Below are 20,256 nucleotides of genomic sequence, written 5' to 3' on the forward strand. Positions count from 1 at the left end.
CAGTTTGATTACAGAGACAGAAGAAGTGTAAACAAAGGCTGCGTATTACGTGTCAGGGTGGAGCAGTGATGCAGCAGCAGGTCCAGGCCATCTGCATGTGGTTCATTTAACATCAGTGTGACTCACAGGCAGAAGATAATGTACAGAAGAAGAAAATGGCTTGCGACCAAAGTTCGATTTCCACAATTCACAATTCACACTATGTAGTTATTGTTTCTAAAATGTGAGGATTTGGTGCTTTTCTCTTGTTTTATACACTATATGGCCAAAAGTATGTGGACACCCAAGTCTTTGTACTTCTGAGAATGTTTTTCATAAATTGGACGAGGCCCCTTAGTTATAGTTAAGAAAAATCTTAATGCTCCAGCATATAATGCCAATTTGCACAGAGCCCTGACCTCAACCACATCCAACAAGTTGGACTGAACTGGAACACCAACTGTGAGTCAGGCCTTATCACCAGACATCAGTGGCCGACCTCACTGAATGGGAGAAAATCCCCTGCAGCCAGGTTCCAAAATCTTTCCAAGAAGGTATTCCACCATAGCAGCATATTAATGCCCATGGTTTTAAAATGAGATGTTTAGCAGTCACACATGGGTATAATGTTTGGCTGTCCACATACTTCTGGCCATGTAGCATATCATACATTTATCACAGTTTGGGTTTTGGACTGTTTTTTTGTTTTGTTTGTTATTTTACATTTTATAGACAAAACATATAAAACTAAAGACAAAATGACACATTTATACATAGACATCAAGTAAATACCCTTGAATGAGCCCTTGAGCAAGGCACTATTAAACCCCAGCTTCTTCAACAGACCAAAAAACAAGATTAAGGGATTGAGCCGCTGATAAGAGTGTATGTGTCATGTGTCAGAACTTTGTGCTCTAAATATACATAAAAGAAATCACTGGAAATAGCACTCTACCATGTGTATGTCATGCAGGTACTGATGTGGAGTGTTTTGGTAGCTGCTGCCTTAAGCTGCAATCACCGAGCCATTTATCTCTATCAGCTCTTTAGCCAATGACTAACATATAAATTTACCCTAGCTTCACGGCCAATTAGTGTATGTGTGTGTGTGTGATTGCATCGGTCTCTGTGTGTCTGTGATCATGTGCTCGTCTGTTGGCCTATGACCTGAATCGAAACAATCGATTCCACCAGCAGTCTTTTTCAGGTCTTTTTAATTTTTTTTTATGTACATGTCGATGAATAAACTCTCACAGATCTGAGCTGAACAAAAATGAACCGCTGTCTTTTGAACATTTATATAATTAGTTAAGGTAATTACTGGTTTCGCTTCATGCTTCACTCTGATGCATTCTCACAGCTAATGAGCGAACAAACTGAAAGCCTGTCTGTTAGCTGGCGTTAGACATTAAGAGGCTAGCATTGCTGAAGGAGAGAGAATTTGAATTTCATAGACAAAGAGCGATAACAGGGCAGAAAACAAGAAACACATGCTTGTTCATTGCCCAGACCTTTTTGTTCTTCTGTCCTGTGCATTAGACTTCTTGGAAGTTCATGTTTGTTGCCATGAAATTATGATGATACTCCAGCTTTTGTGCAATTTTTTCAAAAGAGAAAAAACACATTTTTGGACATATTTGTGGACATATTCGTCTACGCTTCAGACCTCTGGGTGCTGACATTTGAGGGCTGGCGTTGCTATGATATGCTATGAGCAGTCCTCAGTGGTGCGCTGCTGATAGCCTTTAGCCTACGGCCATTGATACAAAAGATGTTTTTCAAGCCCAAATAGCGTTAGTTATGTACCATGAGTCATTTAAGACATCTGTTCCTTTATAACATTCAACCTTCAGGAGGACTCAGGCCTTTATCAAAGAGTATGCTCACCTTTCAAGCCAGACAGAGACTGGATGTCTGAGTGGAGATGAGATCATGATGGAGGGAATAATAGGCGGCCTGAAAATGAAAAGAAGACCTGAGCTGAGCCGCTGAGTGACGGACGACAGAGGATTTGAGGGGACAAGAGGCCAAAGTGATCTGCTGAGAGACAGAGAGAGAAAACAGGCTTTTCTAAGCTGCTCTGTCATTTGTGTGCAAGTCTTTTTGGAGAGCCAAGGTGATCCACGTATGCCCATCCAACGCCGTGGGAAGCTGCAGGGGAGATTTGAAGGGGGGAGAGCAAAGGCTTGGCTCAGAGAGGAGTCGAGGGGAGCTTTGGCCCCTCTCTGGGTCTCCATGGTGGCTGCTGTTGTGCCTCTTTTCTCTCCAGGCATTTGTCTCTCATTTTTCTCTTTCTTTTTCTGCCCTCAGACTGTGTTTTTTCCAGCAGACCTGGCAACCCCCTCCAAAAAAAAAACAATGTTCAAACTGACCACAGGAGAGAGCATGTTTTATATGCCACTGCTCCATGAGAGATAAAGTGAGGTTTGTTTCTTGTTGACACATCAAACCACAAATTTAATTTGCCTCCAAACCCTTAAGCAATACTCACAAAAACTTGTTCCGCCTCTTTTTAAAGCCTCTGGCAGTCACATACGTGACATAAGATAAGATGAATTCTTATTGATCTCCATGTGGAAATGAGGTTATTGCAGCAGTACAACTGAATAAGAATTGAAGCATGGAATTAAATGAAAGGCCATCAATAAAAGCAATGATATACAGTAGGATATAAACAAATTATGGGATATGTAAACATATTAATCTGCAGACAAAAAGTGTTATGAATGTAAACAGATGCAGTTGTGTAGTTAGTTACAGTTTTCTACAGATATTTTACTTCAAATTTTAGAAGTGTTCAACGCTATTTCAAAATGTAAAAGTGTTCCCGAGGGTGCAAACCGCCAAATTGGAAGAGTTAGCCGAAGTGTAGCAGCAGCATGGCTTTCTACTCGTATATTGTTTATGCTCCTTTATTCATTGTTTCTTTAATCACTGATTAATCTTTGTTTGCTCGCTGCATGCCTGGCTGTCCTGGATAACATATCTGATTAATGAGCTTTTTGGGGGCCATTTAATGGGGTGGGGGGTGTCATTGTCACTTAACCTTTTCGTTATGTGCACATTGTGAAAGAGAACAAATTTCAGCTTAAAAATTCACAGTGATGACAAGACTCCAGACAGTCATGACCTTCCTCCAATAAAAACAACTTGATGTTCTTACACTTTGGTAAGTGTGCGGATTAAACAAGATATAACGTGTTTAAGAGTGAGCTTTAGAGGGGCTGGTAGGCAGATTTTGGACAAAGCCAGGCTAGCTGTTTTCCCCCCTGCTTCCGGTCTTTATGCTAAGCTAAGCTAACCATCTTCTGGCTGTAGTTTTTATATTTCATGAACAGACATGAAAGTGATATTGAGAAAGCAAATAAATTTAATTTCCTAAAATGTCAAGCTCATCCTTTTAACCATCTAAATATTTGGCTGCAGCATCAAACAGATCAGGCCGCCTTGAGCTCAAACTCTTTACACCTAAACTTGGTAAGAAACTGGTGCCAGGTGCTTTTTTTGGGTGTGAACATTTTCTACCAAATAGTTCCAGGAATGACAGAGCCCCAGAAACTGGACTCAGGCACTAAATCAGGAGTCACGAGTCTCTGTAGCGCTGTTTGTATTTCTACCACACCCCAAGCTAAAACTGAGATAATTAGACTGATTAAGGACAGCTTTGTTTACGATTAATTTTTGTACATGAAGAGACAACAATGTGGAGTTACAACAGTGTTTTTTTTTTTTTGTTTTTTTTTTTGTCATTTACTGTTGCATGATGAAGACAATAAAGCCAAAAAATAAGTTCAATCCTGCCCAATTACGTCAGAGTTGGTCGATACCTTCTCTTCTTTGCTGTGATCTTGTAGATCTGTCTAATTGTTGCCATTAAGACAAGTATTGGTATTAAAGGCAAAACACTAGAAACAAAAACTTAATTTGGGTCACATAAATCTCAGTCTGTCACAGGACATTCCCTGTAACTTCTAGTGACTTTAGAGAGAATATGACTCTCCAAATATCCATTTGTGACTGAGCACAGGTGCAGCAGTGCTTCAGCAAGCATGCAGTGAAAAGCTGGACTTTATTACATCTCCTCATGTGTATACTATCCATATATCACAATGCTGAATTGTAAAAAAGAAAATCCAGCCTCAGCAGACAGTCTGAATGCAGACCTCAGGCAGAGCTGCACATCACTGCGCTGTGCATATAAAACGGACATAGTGGTACCCAGGTGTGACAGCAGTGAAGCACTGCAGACTAACGTGATTTGCTTCAGGACAGAGAACAGATTCAGTCCTGAGAGTGTTTATGTCCTCAACACCTGGGTCTCTCTTCTGTGTGTGTGTGTGTGTGTGTGTGTGTGTGTGTGTGTGTGTGTGTGTGTGTGTGCTTTTGTGTGTCAGCAGGGTGATAAATTTGTGTGACGGAGGCACATTTCACTATTGTCCAGGGAAAACCGTAAATATCCAGTGACTTTCATTTGGAAATGCGACTTTCTCCATTTAACTTGTATGTGTTTTTTTTTCTCAAGATCTTCTACTTGATTAGACATTTCAGAGCGACAGTAGGGCTGGGTATCAGACCTCATTACTTTTTGACCAAAATGTGTCCATTGCATCAAGTAGAAAAATATTTAAAATATTGACATTGAATGTTTCTCAGATTCTTAGTATTGTTCACTTATTCATAACTTTACTCTTTTGGTTCAGTTTCACTGCTTTCATCAACCTTGTTTCAAGCTACAGCTGGCAGCTTTTTTAGCTGATAAACCAGCTGTACACTACAACACCACCACCACTATCGGCACCAAACATAGACAGACAAAGTTAGCGACCGGTTGGTGAACATAGTGGAGCATTTAGCAGCTTAAGAACCATCTACTTTTCTCAGGAGTTGGTGGAGACCAAAACAGAGGTAACAGGAGGGTGAATATTGGACTTATATTAATCAGGTGGCAATGTTTCGCTGTGTCTGCTGGATGTGTGCTGTGGTCTAGCACATTTGTCATATCAATGTTATTATAACCCGACTGATACTGGATTTTTGAGGCCAATACTAGTATCAATATTATTAAAAAAAATTTTTTTTTTTTTTTTTTACATAAACATAACAGCAGGGCTGGGTGATAAAGTCAAAAAGGTCAAACAAAACCCTCAACCCTCAGTAACAAATTTTATTCATTTCTAATTACAATTTGCTTGGAATTATCAGTTTTGACAGCAGGATTTTGTAAAACGATGACACCATATGACCATGGCATTAAGACACAATATCACTGGAAGTCGATGATATCGCTTGGGTCAGATTGTAACCCAGAATATGATATTTGCACACAGCACCCCCCCAAAAAAAAAAAAAACTTGACATCGACACCTTCACATATTGAAGCATCAGCGCATTTGTCCCCCAAATGCCACAGGTTTAACCTTTCAGCATTTTAGCCTTCACCCTACATTCTCAATATAGGTGACCTTAATGCTCAGTGCCCTACTTTAGCTCACTGTTTATGTGCCTGGGTTTGTGTATCATTGAGTGTCATGGTGCACCTCTTTGTTCAGAGCTGCAAATACTGGTGGCAGCAGAGAGAGAGAGCAAATGAAAGAAAGGAGTCTGCCAGCAGAACTGTTTGCACATTTTTTCCTTTTCACTTGCTGTTGGGTGGAGAAAAAGAGAGAGACAGAAAGAGGATGGCAGAAACGAGACAAAGACCTGCAGTGAGACAGAGATCGAGGAGCAGTGACTAGCAGAAATTGACAGAGATGCGAATGAAAAGTCAGCAACGTGACAAAATATGGATGGGGAGAGACGGGAGAAGTGTGCAAAGCTGTGAGAAAGAGATTAAAATAAAGAGGAAGAGGGCAGATGGAGATGGAGGGAGAGAAAGTTTTCCTATATGGCAGCAGCTTGTTATATCAGCTCTGCGAACAACAATCTAGTGTTTGATTAAAGAACAATACAGGTGCATTTTGAAGTTGAAGCCCTTTTATTTTGGTGTATGTAGAGTTTCTTAAAATCACCGCTGGAGTGGCAAGACACTGAGCACCTATTTCTGTTTACTCATATCTTTGTGCAGATGGGTCAACACGATCGAAATGTAAAAGAGAAAAGTAGCAGAGGAGGCCTAATTTGACCATTTGTAACAAAAAATTGCTTCGGTTATCGCTACTCTGCTTTCATTCAGTTTGAGAGTCAAGTCCAGACCAACTATTATGAAAAAAATCGTGGCTAACAAAATGTCACATTGTCACTGTTATTACACAATAAATAATTCTGACACACTAGTGTTTCAGACGTCGTGGGGCATCCCAGATGCTTAGCACTTTGACACACTTAATTAACCATCAAAAAGCCATTTGTTAGACTTAATAAACCTTTAATTAACTATTCCTGAATCTTCTGTATCTTCTTGAATGATCAAGTTTGGCTTTATTATTCTGTTGGTGTAAGGTATGTACAGTAAACAGCACCTTTTTACCATATAACCACAACCTCAACTTTCTATGTTTATCAGCGTGAAAACATCAGCTTGAGTCAAACATTTGTGCGTCATCATCCAGCAGCAGCCAATCCTGCTCTGGCTTTTCAGCGAAACATCACCAGACCTGCAGCTCACAGTCTTATGCAGTACAAATCAGCTTCTGGAGAGTTCAGAGTGGCTGTTGGCACACAGACTCCACAGTTACTGTGTGGTGAAGTTGTGTTGCATCAAAGGATGAAGCGATGGCGTCAGCGTGACAGAGGAGGATGAGGAGAAAACAAGGGGGGAAGGGAGGAGGAACGACAGGAAGGATTGATAAAAACAGATTGTGACAGGTTGGATTGAGACGACAGTGGACGGCTGAAATGCCACCACTCTGCAAGATTATGAATGCTCAAAAACAAGTTTGGATTAATTTAGCTGGAGCAATTATGCAACGCAGCCTGATATTTGAGACATGGAACCTGTTCGGTGCAACAGATGAACTGAACAACTGTTCTCTGACAGCTGAAATGTGGAAGTAGAGTAAGGCAAATGAAAAGCAAGGCATGCTGTCCCCCCCCCCCCTTTTCTCTGCTAGCAACACGTTCTCTTCCTCTCTCCCTCTCTTGCTCTTCATGCAAATCTGTCTTTTTCTCTCCATCTCTATGTTTCTCTTTCCAATGGTGACAGACGGGCCTCCTGTGCAGTTTAACAGTTATTACACGCTGTAAAACACACCGACTCAGAGAGAGGCAGAGATAAAGAAAGATGGATGATGGAGGGAGTTAGGCCGATTAAAATGTTACAGCAACGGGAAACTGTGTGTGGAGGACAGAGTGTGTATGTGTATGTAGGGGAGAAAGAGCAGATTGAGTATAATGGATGAGTGACGTGAGACCCATATCAATGCTGCTTAATGCGTTTTTCTGGTGAAGACGGGATGGTTTTGGTTGACTCTCACCGCTCTCATCAGAGAGCACAAAATTTCAGCACAAAATCTCCGATAAACCTACTATATGCTAACTGCCCAGCACCAAACAGTAGATAGACAAGGTTAGAAACTAGTTAGTGAACAAAGTGGAGCATTTAGCAGCTAAAGAGCTAGATATTTGCCTCAGGAGTTGGTGTAGACCAAAAACAGAGCTAAAAAAAGAGTGAATATTGGACTTAATGCTAACTTTATGTTAACAAGTTTGCAATATCAACAAGTAATTTATTCAGCAAAAATGCTGAATATTCACTGGTTCCAGCTACTCAATTATAAGGATTTGCTATTTTCTGTGTTTTTTTATTTTTTAATCATTGTAAATTGAATATCTTTGTGTTTTGGTCTGCGGGTCGGACAAAACAATCCTCTGAATTTGGGAAATTATGATTGCCATTTTTCACTATTTTCTGACATTTTTTAGACTAAACAATGAATTGGTTATTGAAAAAAATTGACAAATTGATAGTGGAAGTAATCATTCCTTCCAGCCCCATTCTGTGTTTTTTGATACTTTGTATATTAATATAGTGTGTTTTTATCAAGCTTTTTTCCAGTGGATATTTTCTTATTGAAGTTAAGTTAAAAGAATATCATTGTGTAGATTCCTCTTGGATCATATGTTACATACAGACATGCTACAGAGATCCTATTGCAGCAGAACTTTCCAAACATCCACATGGAGCCATACCAGAGACCTATTAATATTCAGAGAGGAGCATATAAACACATTTACTTTGCAGTCATGTCAGGACATGCCAGACCTATAAAAATAGTGGGGAGAGGCTGTGGCACAACAATCTACAGTATCATAGAGAGACTGGTGGTTAAGCAGAGTGGTCAGGTTTAGTGGTGTAGGTTTGCTACATATCAGCAAGCAGCTGTCTGGGCCCACTGAAGAGTCTTTGAGCAAGATACTGAAGTCCTACCAGCTCTAGGTCCTAGTTTATCAACCTTTTTTGCAGCTAACTTCAGCCCTACCCCGTTTTTAAGTATCAGTCTTTGTGACATTACAGAAGCTTGTTATATACATACGTAATGTCAGCCACTTGAGACAGCCACTTGAATATAGATTGATTTCGGCTTATTCACACGTGACCCACAGACACACTTTCTGCATTCATTTCATTCACCACTGATTTAATAATGCCTAGTGAAGAGTAAAAATGCATGTCAGTTCATATGCAGTTGTGTGTGCGTGTGTGGGTGTCCAGTGCAAGTGCTTGCATGCACATTGGTGCTTGCACCCTGCATTTGCATTGGTGCATGTGTGAATGTGCTAGATGCTGAAGGCATATTAACTGCAGTGGAGCCACCAAAGTCCTTGGCAGAGCCACAGTCCTGAAACAGGCTCGATAAACCCGCTGTTCATAGAGCAGACAGGGTGAGGGGTGGTGATGAAGAGACAGCAATCAGACTCAAAAGATTTAGTATTTGTCTCATTTTTGTTGCCATTTGTAGTCGAGATTGTCAGTATTAGCTTTGTCAAAGATCCAATTTCATATGGATTAATCTGACAATTATTTTCAGTCAAGTTCATATTCAAGTTGCTTGTTTTAGTCAAAAAATGTATCACTTTATTAAGACTAAAAAAACAGCAAATATTGACATTTAAGAAGATGGAACCGCTGAGATTTTGGCAATTATCTGAGTTCTTGTCAAAAAATATTCTGTCAATCAATTACTCGACTAATGGTGGCAAGTTTATGGGCAAAATATCTCAAAACGTAAAGAATCGATTACTGCTGCAACAACAATTAGTCATTTAATCCAGGCTCCAGCTTCTTAAATGTGATGATTTGCTGCAGTTTTATATGATTGTAAACTGAAAATCTTTTGAAATCTGTGTTTTGAACTGTTGGTTAAACAAAACTAGCAATCTGAAGCCATCAGCTTCAACTTCAGGAAATTGTGATGGATTTTCACCTTTTTTATAGACAAAACAATCAATGGAAAAATAATTCAGTCAGGACATGTCGAGGTTTTAACCTTTTATTTCAACAGTGTGATGCTTTGAAACAAATCTGATCAAGCTCGACTCAGACCTTCCCTGAGATTAAACAGCATTTGATTAATTGGGAGGGAGTTAAATTTATAAAAGCAGGTAGTGGTGTTGCAGCGAGGAGGCTGAGCTTCGTATATGCAGATTGAATGAGCACCAAATGTATATATGGAAAGCCTATTGTCACACAGCAAGTGGATATACATGACTGGACCTAATATGTAACCAAGAAAGGACTTCCATGCCTCCTTGAACTACATCCAGGCCCCATTCAATGGATTAATTGATAATGAAAATAATAGTTAGTTTCAGCAGTAAAATGGATTTAGCCATATATCTGTTGGCCCAAAGATCAGTTGATTAAATTTTGGGTGTAATCTGGCTGCAGGATTTCCGCCATTAGACGATTAATTTTGCGTTTATTGTTTTTAGCCCAAACTATTACTCGCTGTTCTGTGCTGGTGGGAAAGTCCATCATCCAGGACCAACAACATGGCATGCACGAGCTATTTTCTCTGAAAGCTGAACCCTGTAGAAGATTAACAACAGAAAAAAACAGAGCAGTTACAGAGGCTGCAACAGCTTTGCAATTTGGAAAATATATCAGTGATAGTGGAGGCTTCCTCTCACTAGTTTTTTTCTTTTGACATTGAGTGAAATAAAGGTAGAGAGAGACACTGGCTGAGATGAAGAAAAAATAGATAAGATTGAGACAAATGAGAGACACTAAAAAATACAATACGTGCAAGACTAATAAATGCATGTATGTAGAGGGCAGGCAGGAGAGATGGATGGCAAACAATGGAAGCTGTGTGTGTGTGTGTGTGTGTTGGTGGGGGTTGCTTTGGTGACTAATCATTTCCGTTTGAGACCCAGAGAGACACAGGCCCCCCTGGGGCAGTAGTTCACTTTCTGATGAGTGCATACACACACACGTAAACACAAACGCAACCACACACACACACACACACCAACTCGCCTCGTTCCCCCTCTGATGTAATGCCAAATCTGCAGATAGAATACAGTCATCGGTTTATGAGAGCATGAATGGTGCACGGGCACACACACGCTCACAAGTGATGTGAAAAGGTCCCACATTTCAGCTTTAAATGTCACATTGGGCATAACTCTGTCAGCTGGACTCAATAACAACCTGTGCTTGCTCACTTGCTTTTAATATTCCCCTTTAGCCTTAAGAAATTCTGAAATTGTAACTAAACAACTAATTTGTGGTTATCTATCTTACAATTAGCTAAGCTTTTGCTTGGACTAACATTTCATCCATCCATTTGTGTCTGATATAATTTCAGGTGGAGAATCTGTGAAGTGATAAATGCCAGTCTGATTGCAAATGCTGTTATTACAGGCACAGTGCACAAAGATAAATAATACAGTTGGTGTGAAGTTACACTAATTCTTTGGCCACCATGGCTGTAACAATCATTCTGAATATTCTGCAGTATAATTTGAGGAAGCAAAAGAAGAGGAGCAGCACTTTAATGTGTAAAGACTAGCATGTCTGCAGACCTGTGGAGAGATCAAAATGGCAAAATGAAATTAACTTACTTCCACCTCTCTGAACAACCACCTTTGTGATGCCCTTGAGCGCAGCATTTAACTCCCCACTGCTCTGGTGGACTCACAGTAACACACAGCAACACACACTGTGGCTGTAAAGGCGTCTGAAAATAAGCGGCCTGCTCGACTAACCTTCCTCAGATAAAAGTAATGTAATACTAAGGCTTTTTTTCCCTTCACTTCATCCTTATCAGCCACTTATTTGTCACAGTCAGTCCTCCCCTCAGGTGGTTGTCATTTCTCACAACCATGTCTCTTTCCTATTTTACCCACCTTCATCTTGCTATTTATTCCTCTGTCCTCATAGTTATGTCCTCATACCTGTCCTTACCCATCCCTACTGATCTTTCTTTTTCTTCTCTCACTTTTAGTGTTATAGTTGACTAATAATTTGTAACATATTCTGAAAACTCTCTTACCATCTGTGTGTTTTATACGTCCGCTATGTGTTTTCTCTTCTCTTCTAGCTCTTTCTTTTTCTGCCCCACAATCCTTTTCTGCTTATCTCTGCTGGCACTAATTACTAATTAACTTTCATAAGGTCCCACAGGTCAAACACAGTCCCAGAGGAAAAGAAGCTACATACAGTATTTAATCACTTGGTGTGTATGTCCTCTGTGTGAGTGTTTGGCGCATCTGTTCTCACATCACAGTGTCAAGTGTTTGTGTGAGTGTGACAGTAAAAATAAAATACTGTTCAGAGAACAGAATGACTGTAGAAGCTACAGATTTTCATGCTCTGGTCTCTTTTACCTGTACAGGAGGTGACGCCATGACAACAGAAATGCAGGAGATCGCCATCACAGAGGACAAGCCTTTACTCACGGGTCAGGCTGATGCCAAGGTCAGGAGTTGGTGCCACACACACACACACACACACACACACACACACACACACACGTACATGTTGTACACACACTAGTTTCCACACAGACTGGATGCAAATACAAACATATAGGCTGACTTTAATGTTATCCAAGCATAGAGAAACAGACATGAGCACACATAAGTACCTTCATTACATGATCGTCAGTGTGTAATGAACATAATCTGAAACCACAGATAAATGGCAGAATTTGTGTGTGTGTGTGTGTCCCAGGAGACAGAAAAACAAGGGTTGGTTTGTGTGTGAGTGTGCGCTTTTGAGTCTGAGTAAAGCTTATATGTAACAACATATGTTTCAAACACTTGTGCATTACCGTGTGTGTGTGTGTGTGTGTGTGTGTGTGTGTGTGTTTTGTGTTTCATGTCCTTATATCCCGCTGGGGACTTTAACATGAATGCACAATAACCCATGGGGACTTGTGACGCCGTGGGGACAAAATTGAGGTCCACATGGATAGAGACTGCTTTTTGAGGGTTAAGATTTGGTTTTAGGGTATAAGGTACAATTAGGTTAGGGTTAAGGTTAGGCACTTAGTTGTGATGGTTAAGGTAGGGTAAGGGGCTAGGGAAAGCATTATGTCAATGACTGTACCCCATGGGGACAGTGAAACAAATGTGTGTGTGTGTGTGTGTGTGCGCACAGCTGCAGTGCTGGCTCAGATCTGCCGGGTTGACGTCAAAGCCCCCAGGGAGCGAGAGCAGCTCCTCTGCTCTGCTGCACTGATGTTGCCGTGCAGACGCAGCGCCGCAGCAGTTTGTTTCCCACTGCTGACGCCTGGTGGGCAAACGGGGAAATACAGCACTAAAACAAAAACAACACAGCTACAGATTTACAGAGGGACAAAGGCACAGGATTTTGTACTTTCAATTGACAGCCAATGAGTGAGCAGGTAGAGGTATAGTGACATTGTTAACAAAAATACACATTAATGTCAGAACAGGGAGTAAGAACTTGTGTCAATATTACTATACTATATTACTGTAACTTAAAAGTAGTATTATGCTGTTGTTGTTGGAAATCTTTTGTCTCTAAATGTTGACCATTTTGCAGTTTTTAACTTTATCCAGTGGTTTTTCAAGGTCCAGTGTACAAAGCATGCAGACATGGTCAAGTTCAGGAAGAAATATAATATCACCAAGAACAAGTAGAATGCTTTACTCTTGATTTTATTTCACTAAAAACTCTCAAATAAGCTTAACCGTAACACAGCTTTAAAGAGCAAGGAAAGATAACATTTAAAGGATTAGGCTGGTGTTATTCTATAGTTTTCTTATTGTCAACAAATCCCATGAAAAGACCAAAACCAACATTATGTTAGTCAGTCTCTCCTGACTTCCCTACGCTGTCTGTTGCATTCAGCCCCAAGCCCACTGGTTCCTATTGAGGATGTAAATCTTTAATTAACTGATCACAAATATATAGTTTCATTTTTTAAAAGGCTCAGTAATTTCCTTCAGCAGCTGGGCACTGTAGCGTTTAGCAAACATTACTTGAACAGGGGCAAAAAGTGCTTTGTTGGGGACTATTTTCAGCTGCGGATTGATACACATTTGGTTTTCTAGTGTGCATTTTAGACAGTTGAGAGTGTGTCTGTGGGATCGACTCCAGTGAAGAAACATGTCACCTGGTGCAACAGTCTGGCTCACTGATGTGTTTGGAAAAGAAGAGAACAAGAGATGCTTGTTTAGCAATGAATCTGTGACAGTGACAAATACTCATGTTAGCTATAGAGTCATTACTCTTGCCTGTAGCATCTGTTACAACATGATGGGGGTGTTGGAGGATGGAGGAGGAAATGTAATAAAGATTGGGAGGTTCTACATTATTTCCGAGGCCGCCATCGTTCACTGTGACCTCCCGCCTCCATCCACATGCATTTAACATCCACCCACTACACTACTAACACATGCTAAACTCTATGATTGAGTTTTCACATGATTTCTATCGATTGAACTCGTGACCTTTGTGATCCAGCCAGGGGCCATCTCTCCAAACCTCCATTTCCTCCTCAGTGATGATGCCCATCTGCACACGCCCACCTCCACTTCAGCTTCCCAGACTGCTAATTCCCTAAGAGCTTTTGATTCTTGTAATTCATTAGCAGGGTGAATGGATCCAAGGTTGCAAATGAACATCCCATTTAAAACCTCCCACTGACAGACTTCCTCAGTATAATCCCCAGCATCCCATAACCACCTGCCCCTCTGAAGAGGTTCTCTGCTGCTTTATTGGGAGTGTAATGCTGCCCATCTTGTCTATGTGGGTTTTAATTAGGAAACAAGGCCCCACTAAACATAAAAGACCTATGAAAGAACAAAAAGCTGAACATTTTCTTTCATATATGCTTTTTGTTTTTATTCATAAAGAGACAAAACAGAAAGACAAAAAAGACGACTAAAAGAAAGAGAAACATTTTTTCTGATTTTTGAAATGAAATGACACAAAGTGACTCAGATTACAAAATTAGAACAATTTCTGAAGATTTGTACAGGTAACATAGTTGTTCATTTGAGTCTGGGGGGGATTAAAACATCTATGTTTCATAGATGGATGTGATCTGATGTTTTAGTTTTCAAAACCTGCAAGGAAGTTGTCATCTGTTGTCATGTAATCATTTTTCAAGAAAAATTGCCAAACATCTGATGGTTTCTGGTACGCAAATGTGAGAATTTGCTTGCTACATTATAATAAACTGATTATGTTTGGGTTTTGGACTGTTGGTCGGACAAAACAAGAAATTTGAAGACGTTACTTTGGACTCTGTGATGAGCATTTTTTTTCTGATGTTTTATAGACCAAGGAATAATCAGCAGATGAATCAATAATGAAAGTAATTGTTAGTTGCAGACCTTGTTATCATCTCTCACTTTTTCCTTCTGATGAACAAACAAAGAGTGAAGCATCTCCAGTCGCATAGAAATCCAATAATCACATGCACTCCTTGTTTTAATAAGACTTCATTCCTTAATTTCTCACAGGATGCTGAACTGGCTGCTAGGATACTCCTGGACCAAGGACAGGTAAGACTGTTTCCCTTCAGATTCAGATTTATTGACTGAAGACCAGGGTTGCATGATATGGAGGACCAACAAAATATACAATACAACCATTACAGAACAATGGGACCAGGCAGGAGTGATGTACAACATAGTTTATTACTTAAACAGAGGTGGAACATTCTTATAAGTCACCTAATTTACAAATAACGTTTGACTTATCCGACTGTAATAACACAATTAATTTAAACAGACGGTTTAAATGATACTTATATCGTATATTTATAGTAAGTACTTTACCCTATTACTTATTCTTACATTCTTACATTTAAGCAAAATGTGATACTCGTCTCCCAGACGGTTGTCATTACAAAGATTGCAGAACCTGTCCAAGCCTTCATATCTTCAAGTGTCCCAAATCTACTAGGGCTGGATGATACATCTTAAACTTCATATCAATGTATATTTTTACATTTTGTACAGTTTGCAATGTCTTGTGATTTTATTTTGAAAGGAATACACATCTCTGGGCTAGAAAGTTTTTATCTGATGGCATTAACTGCAAGGTTATTATTGACTTTCATTAAGCAGAAGTAGAAAAAATATATATGAACGTGTATGACTGTGATCTCAAACAGGTCATGAGTAAGGTAGCAGTGAATTTAGCTATATTTTGGTGAAATTAGGACTGTTTGAACATGCTGGTCATGTGGCTGGACAGTGGAGAAGTGCATTATACTGCAGGAGTGGTAGGAGAAGTTTCTATGGATGTTTTAATACTTTTATTCCCACTGTGAAAACGGGACAATGTTTGAATGCATTTTAAGCACAAACTTTTCACAGCCACCTTTTGAAGCCTGTTCATAACTCAGTGATACATTGGATTCTGGGTGGAGTATCACTTTAACGTTTGTATGTTTTTATCTTGATCGCCCTCGTAGGAAAGAAAACTCAAAAAAAAAGTTTGACCATGACTGAAGGTGTCATTAAGGTCTAAATGCTAAAAAAGAATAAAAATCTTGGTGGATTTTCACTTGATTATCACACTTTGTTGTGCAAATGTTTCCTCTTCCTCTCTCCAGGAACACAGTATTGAGACCCCACATGGTGTTCTGCACGTGACCCTCCACGGCACACGAACCACCCGCAGGCCTGCTATCCTCACCTTCCATGATGTGGGTCTGGACAGTGAGTAGCTCTCTCTCTCTCTCTCTCAGCCTTTTTATTTAATTTTTTTTTTCTCAATTCTGAGACACACAATCTGTCACTCATTCAAGCTTTTTTCACCTCCCATATCTGATTCCTCTCTTTCTTTTTTTGGCAGGCAAGAGCTGCTTCTCCCCTCTGTTTAAGTTCGAGGAGATGCAGGAGATTGTCAAGAACTTCACCCTGATTCACGTTGATGCTCCGGGGCAGGAGGAGGGGGCTGCTGCCTACCCCACGGGGTACGACATTCAATGTGTATTGACACGCTGGTATTCCCTCTCTGTCCTGCAGTAACCTTGATTTTTTTATTTTATTTTTTATTTTTTCCTCAGGATTGGAAACAATCCTCTGTAGCAGGCTTAAACCTAATCTCTTCCAAAAATACTTAACGTTCCCGTCTCTCACATCTCCCTCCTCTCCGGTTTCTAATATGCTCTTGTCAGAGGTTTTAAAGAAAATCTATCTTTTTCTCTCTCTCTCTTTACGCACTTCTTATTTCTTTCCCCCTGCACTTCTCTAGCACTTCTCTTCCTTGCGTGATTATTTTTAGGGGCTCAGGAGGATTTTGCTGCATGTATTGTCATGGCATCTCGACTGTGACCCTGAACTCCTGCTGGTGATTCTAGAAATTGAAGCTCATTCTCTTTTTAAATCTCTTATTAAATCCCATGTGGATGTGCTTAAAGAAATAATAAGTAAAACATGAATATCATCTTTCGTCGTCGTGTGATGCAATTTCCAATAATTACAAATAGGTTTGGTAAGACTAAGGGTTGGAAGAGAATACCTTGTGTTTTTTGCACTAACAATAAAAAGGTGGATGTTTGTTTTTTCATATTATGATGGTTCGTTAGACTGAGATCATTTGTGTTTTCTGTTGTAGTTACCAGTATCCCTCCATGGAGACCATAGCAGAGATGATCCCTGCAGTCCTGCAGTTTTTCAAGTGAGTTAATGGTATTTAATTTGATGGAATTTGACAGAAGGTGATTGCACATGATGTACACATGCATGCATTTCTGACTGATTCTTCTTGTGCAAGTCATATTATAAACATATATACTTATTAAAGTCCCACTTCTTATAGTCGTTGCTGTTCTGCTGCTGGAACACGGGTTGTTAAAAAGATACAGGGTGGTGGAACTTAATCCATTGTGCACAACCATCATACATTTCAAAATGATTTTATGATGTTGAGCGGAGAGCACAAAGATTGGAGAGAAGCAGGTTCATTTGAAAATGTACTTTTTACTTAAATTTTACTCCATTCAGAATCATGGAGATTCCTGAATTATTTAATGATGCAGTTCGGCCATGTTAACTTCATAAATGTTTCACCTCCATTCCTGACAAATCACATCTAATCCAAGAGTTTGGAATGTCCATTGGCACTAACTCCTACATTTCCCATGAGCAACATCTGTGGCTATAACACAGAAGACACCGGGTTCAGGCCTATTAAAATTTGTTGCAGGAGCTAGACATCGATTGGCAATTCAAGTCTTGATGATTCCTTGGGACTCAACTAAAGCTGATTTATCCCTAAGGTTTTTATACAGTACAGAGGTTTCTACCTTTTTTTTATTGAACCAGAATAACAGCACAGTTCCGATTAGTTCGGACTGATTCAACCAGCTGACTTTCACACCCATCAAGCCCACTTTTTCAGTAACACCTACAGTAATATTTGGGGAAAATGAATGTTTTTAGAAAGGTTTAAAATAGCCCTGCACTCCTCTCCATGCAGCTCCATACTCTTAGTTTAAACTCAGTGAATTTTTTTCTGAACCCAAAGCAGCATCAGAAGAAAATTCCTATATAAGTAAAACATTTTCCATAAAATATGTGGTTTATGTTTTGAGTGCCCTGTATGTTTGAATACATACATATCTTCTGCACGTTATTAACTTGTTCTGTCCTTCTGTCAGCTTCCGGACTGTAATCGGAGTGGGTGTGGGAGCAGGAGCATACATCCTCTCCAAGTTCTCAGTGAGTGACATCTTTTTGTTTAAGCTCTCAAGTTCCGACGGTAGCTAATAATACATTTTAATAATACATTGTTTTGTTGGTCAAGCAGCAGTGAAAGATGGTTGTAACACAATTTTTTAGATTTGTGAAATTTAAAATAATAAATCTGATATCTCTTGTTGGCCATTTGGAACAGCCACAGTGCCATATAATTGACACAAACAATAACATATTAAATGTACAAAAAATTTATGTATGTAAGATTATTAATTGAACCTGACCAAAAACTTACAGTGAAGAGGTTGCAAAATAATTAGATAATAGTACTGCTTTAATAATTTACTAAAAAGGGGGCGACTTACTGCTCCTTTAAGTGTTGTGTACTGATTTTGCCTAATCTTAACTTTCTACAGTGTTATTCATGTCTATAACTTTGACTACAGAAATAATCAGAATCTGAAAACATTCCGTCTTGGGATGTTTTTCTTGTCCTCTCACCTCATCTGTTGCTTCCTTTGTCTCTTCAGCTTGCAAACCCTGATTCAGTGGAAGGTCTGGTTCTGATCAACATTGACACTAACGCCCGAGGATGGATAGACTGGGCTGCTCAGAAGGTACGTTTTGTTTTCGTCCTTCCTTCCGAGTCAGGACTGCATTGTCTTGTACACAGAAACATGTGGTATTTTAATCTAGTTAGTCCTAATGTGAATTCTCCATCAATTTCAAGTTAAGTTTAGCTGTGGATATGAAATTATGTGAATGTGCGCATGGTCTGGGTCCCAGAGTAGTATTGATTGTGTCATTGTTTATCACATTAAGCTTACTAAATGATGAACAATCCTATTGATTTCTCTCTCTTCCTCTCTAGCTCATCTCTGTGACATCCTCCCTCACAGAGCAGATCCTGTCCCACCTTTTCAGTCAGGTACAACGCCAATGTCAATAGCGTTTTTTAAAGTTTTTAAAGTGTATAAGAAAAATGTGTTTCATAATTGTATCAAAGCACAACATAATTTCCAAAACTAGCTTTGGTTAGTTGCAAAAAAGTCCTACCTGGTCACTTATTTTGCATTATTTTGTGAGGGTTTTGGGTTGCAGTTGACAAATCCATTTTCTTGTAGGAGGAGCTGTCATCCAACACAGATATAGTGCAGTCTCACAGAGAGCGCATCTCCAAAGCTTCTAATCAGGTCAACATGGAGCTCTTCTGGAAGACTTACAACAGGTAAACACACCCACATCATTACAGAAACGCAAATATATACTCCACATCAAACAAGGACCAACATAATCTTCTCTTTTCATTTCTATCCAGTCGCAGAGACTTGAACATTGACCGCAACAGCACCTTCAAGTAAATACCCTCTAAACTTTAATCTTAATAGTTTGTTATTTCTTGTATTTTTATACATAGACCTCTAAAGTCTCTAAATGCTACCCTTCTAATCTTTACTTCTGTCAACCTCAGGTGTCCAGTCATGTTGGTGGTGGGTGATCAGGCTCCATATGAGGACGCTGCCGTAAGTTTCAGCTGCTCTTCTCAAGTCTAAACTGTCTCTTAATGGGAATTTGAATGACTCTAAATGTTCCAAGTGTTCTTATATTTTCTGATTCATATTAACACATTAAGAGTTGTTTGCCATTACCATTTGATAGTATGTCTGAGCGTCTTGTTGTGATGGCAGAGGTTTAGTGTTTTTCCTCCTGTGACCACTAGGTGGAGTGCAACAGCAAAATGGACCCGACAACAACCTCATTTCTAAAGGTAACTAACCCTCATGTCTGTTTTTAATCTTTCTCTGATGTTACTTACACTTTATTTTGTCATTCACTCTTACACACCTCCTCTCTCCCTCCTCCACAGATGGCTGATGCTGGTGGTCTCCCTCAGCTGACCCAGGTAACAACAAACAACAACAACTTTCTGATACTTAAAACATGGATGTTAAAGCTGCAACAAGCAAGATTGTTGCATTTAAAACATACCTGTTAAATCAACCATCACAAGGTGGGCCTTCAACAGAGAAACACATACTATCACTTTAACTTATGCACCCTGTTTGCCAACATTTATGAATTCTTCTTCATGCGCATGATTAGATGCAAATAAAAAACACCAAGAATGAACTTTTAAAGCTGCAGTAGGCAATATTATTTTATAATAATTTTGGTCGAAATAACAAATTTTGACCATTGCATGTCACT

General features: G+C 39.6%; 1 protein-coding gene across 2 annotated transcripts in view; it reads left to right on the plus strand.

The window, feature by feature from the left end:
* The window catches only part of ndrg2 (NDRG family member 2), a 33,676-nt gene that overhangs the window by 9,034 nt on the left and 4,386 nt on the right, over positions 1-20,256 (plus strand). The window contains exons 1-14 of one of the 2 annotated variants that reach the window (XM_044184866.1): positions 6,853-6,973; positions 11,757-11,839; positions 14,860-14,901; positions 15,960-16,065; positions 16,202-16,322; positions 16,967-17,029; positions 18,012-18,072; positions 18,579-18,665; positions 18,920-18,976; positions 19,173-19,276; positions 19,367-19,405; positions 19,520-19,571; positions 19,769-19,816; positions 19,916-19,951. In XM_044184866.1, the coding sequence (XP_044040801.1) occupies positions 11,768-11,839; positions 14,860-14,901; positions 15,960-16,065; positions 16,202-16,322; positions 16,967-17,029; positions 18,012-18,072; positions 18,579-18,665; positions 18,920-18,976; positions 19,173-19,276; positions 19,367-19,405; positions 19,520-19,571; positions 19,769-19,816; positions 19,916-19,951 (888 nt within the window). In that variant the 5' untranslated portion in view covers positions 6,853-6,973; positions 11,757-11,767. Of the gene's footprint in view, positions 1-6,852; positions 6,974-11,756; positions 11,840-14,859; positions 14,902-15,959; positions 16,066-16,201; positions 16,323-16,966; positions 17,030-18,011; positions 18,073-18,578; positions 18,666-18,919; positions 18,977-19,172; positions 19,277-19,366; positions 19,406-19,519; positions 19,572-19,768; positions 19,817-19,915; positions 19,952-20,256 lie in introns of those variants that run through there. The other variant, XM_044184865.1, reaches the window with a different exon arrangement.

This window comes from Siniperca chuatsi, linkage group LG22, assembly GCF_020085105.1.
Source record: "Siniperca chuatsi isolate FFG_IHB_CAS linkage group LG22, ASM2008510v1, whole genome shotgun sequence".
NCBI classification, from domain to species: Eukaryota; Metazoa; Chordata; class Actinopteri; order Centrarchiformes; family Sinipercidae; genus Siniperca; species Siniperca chuatsi.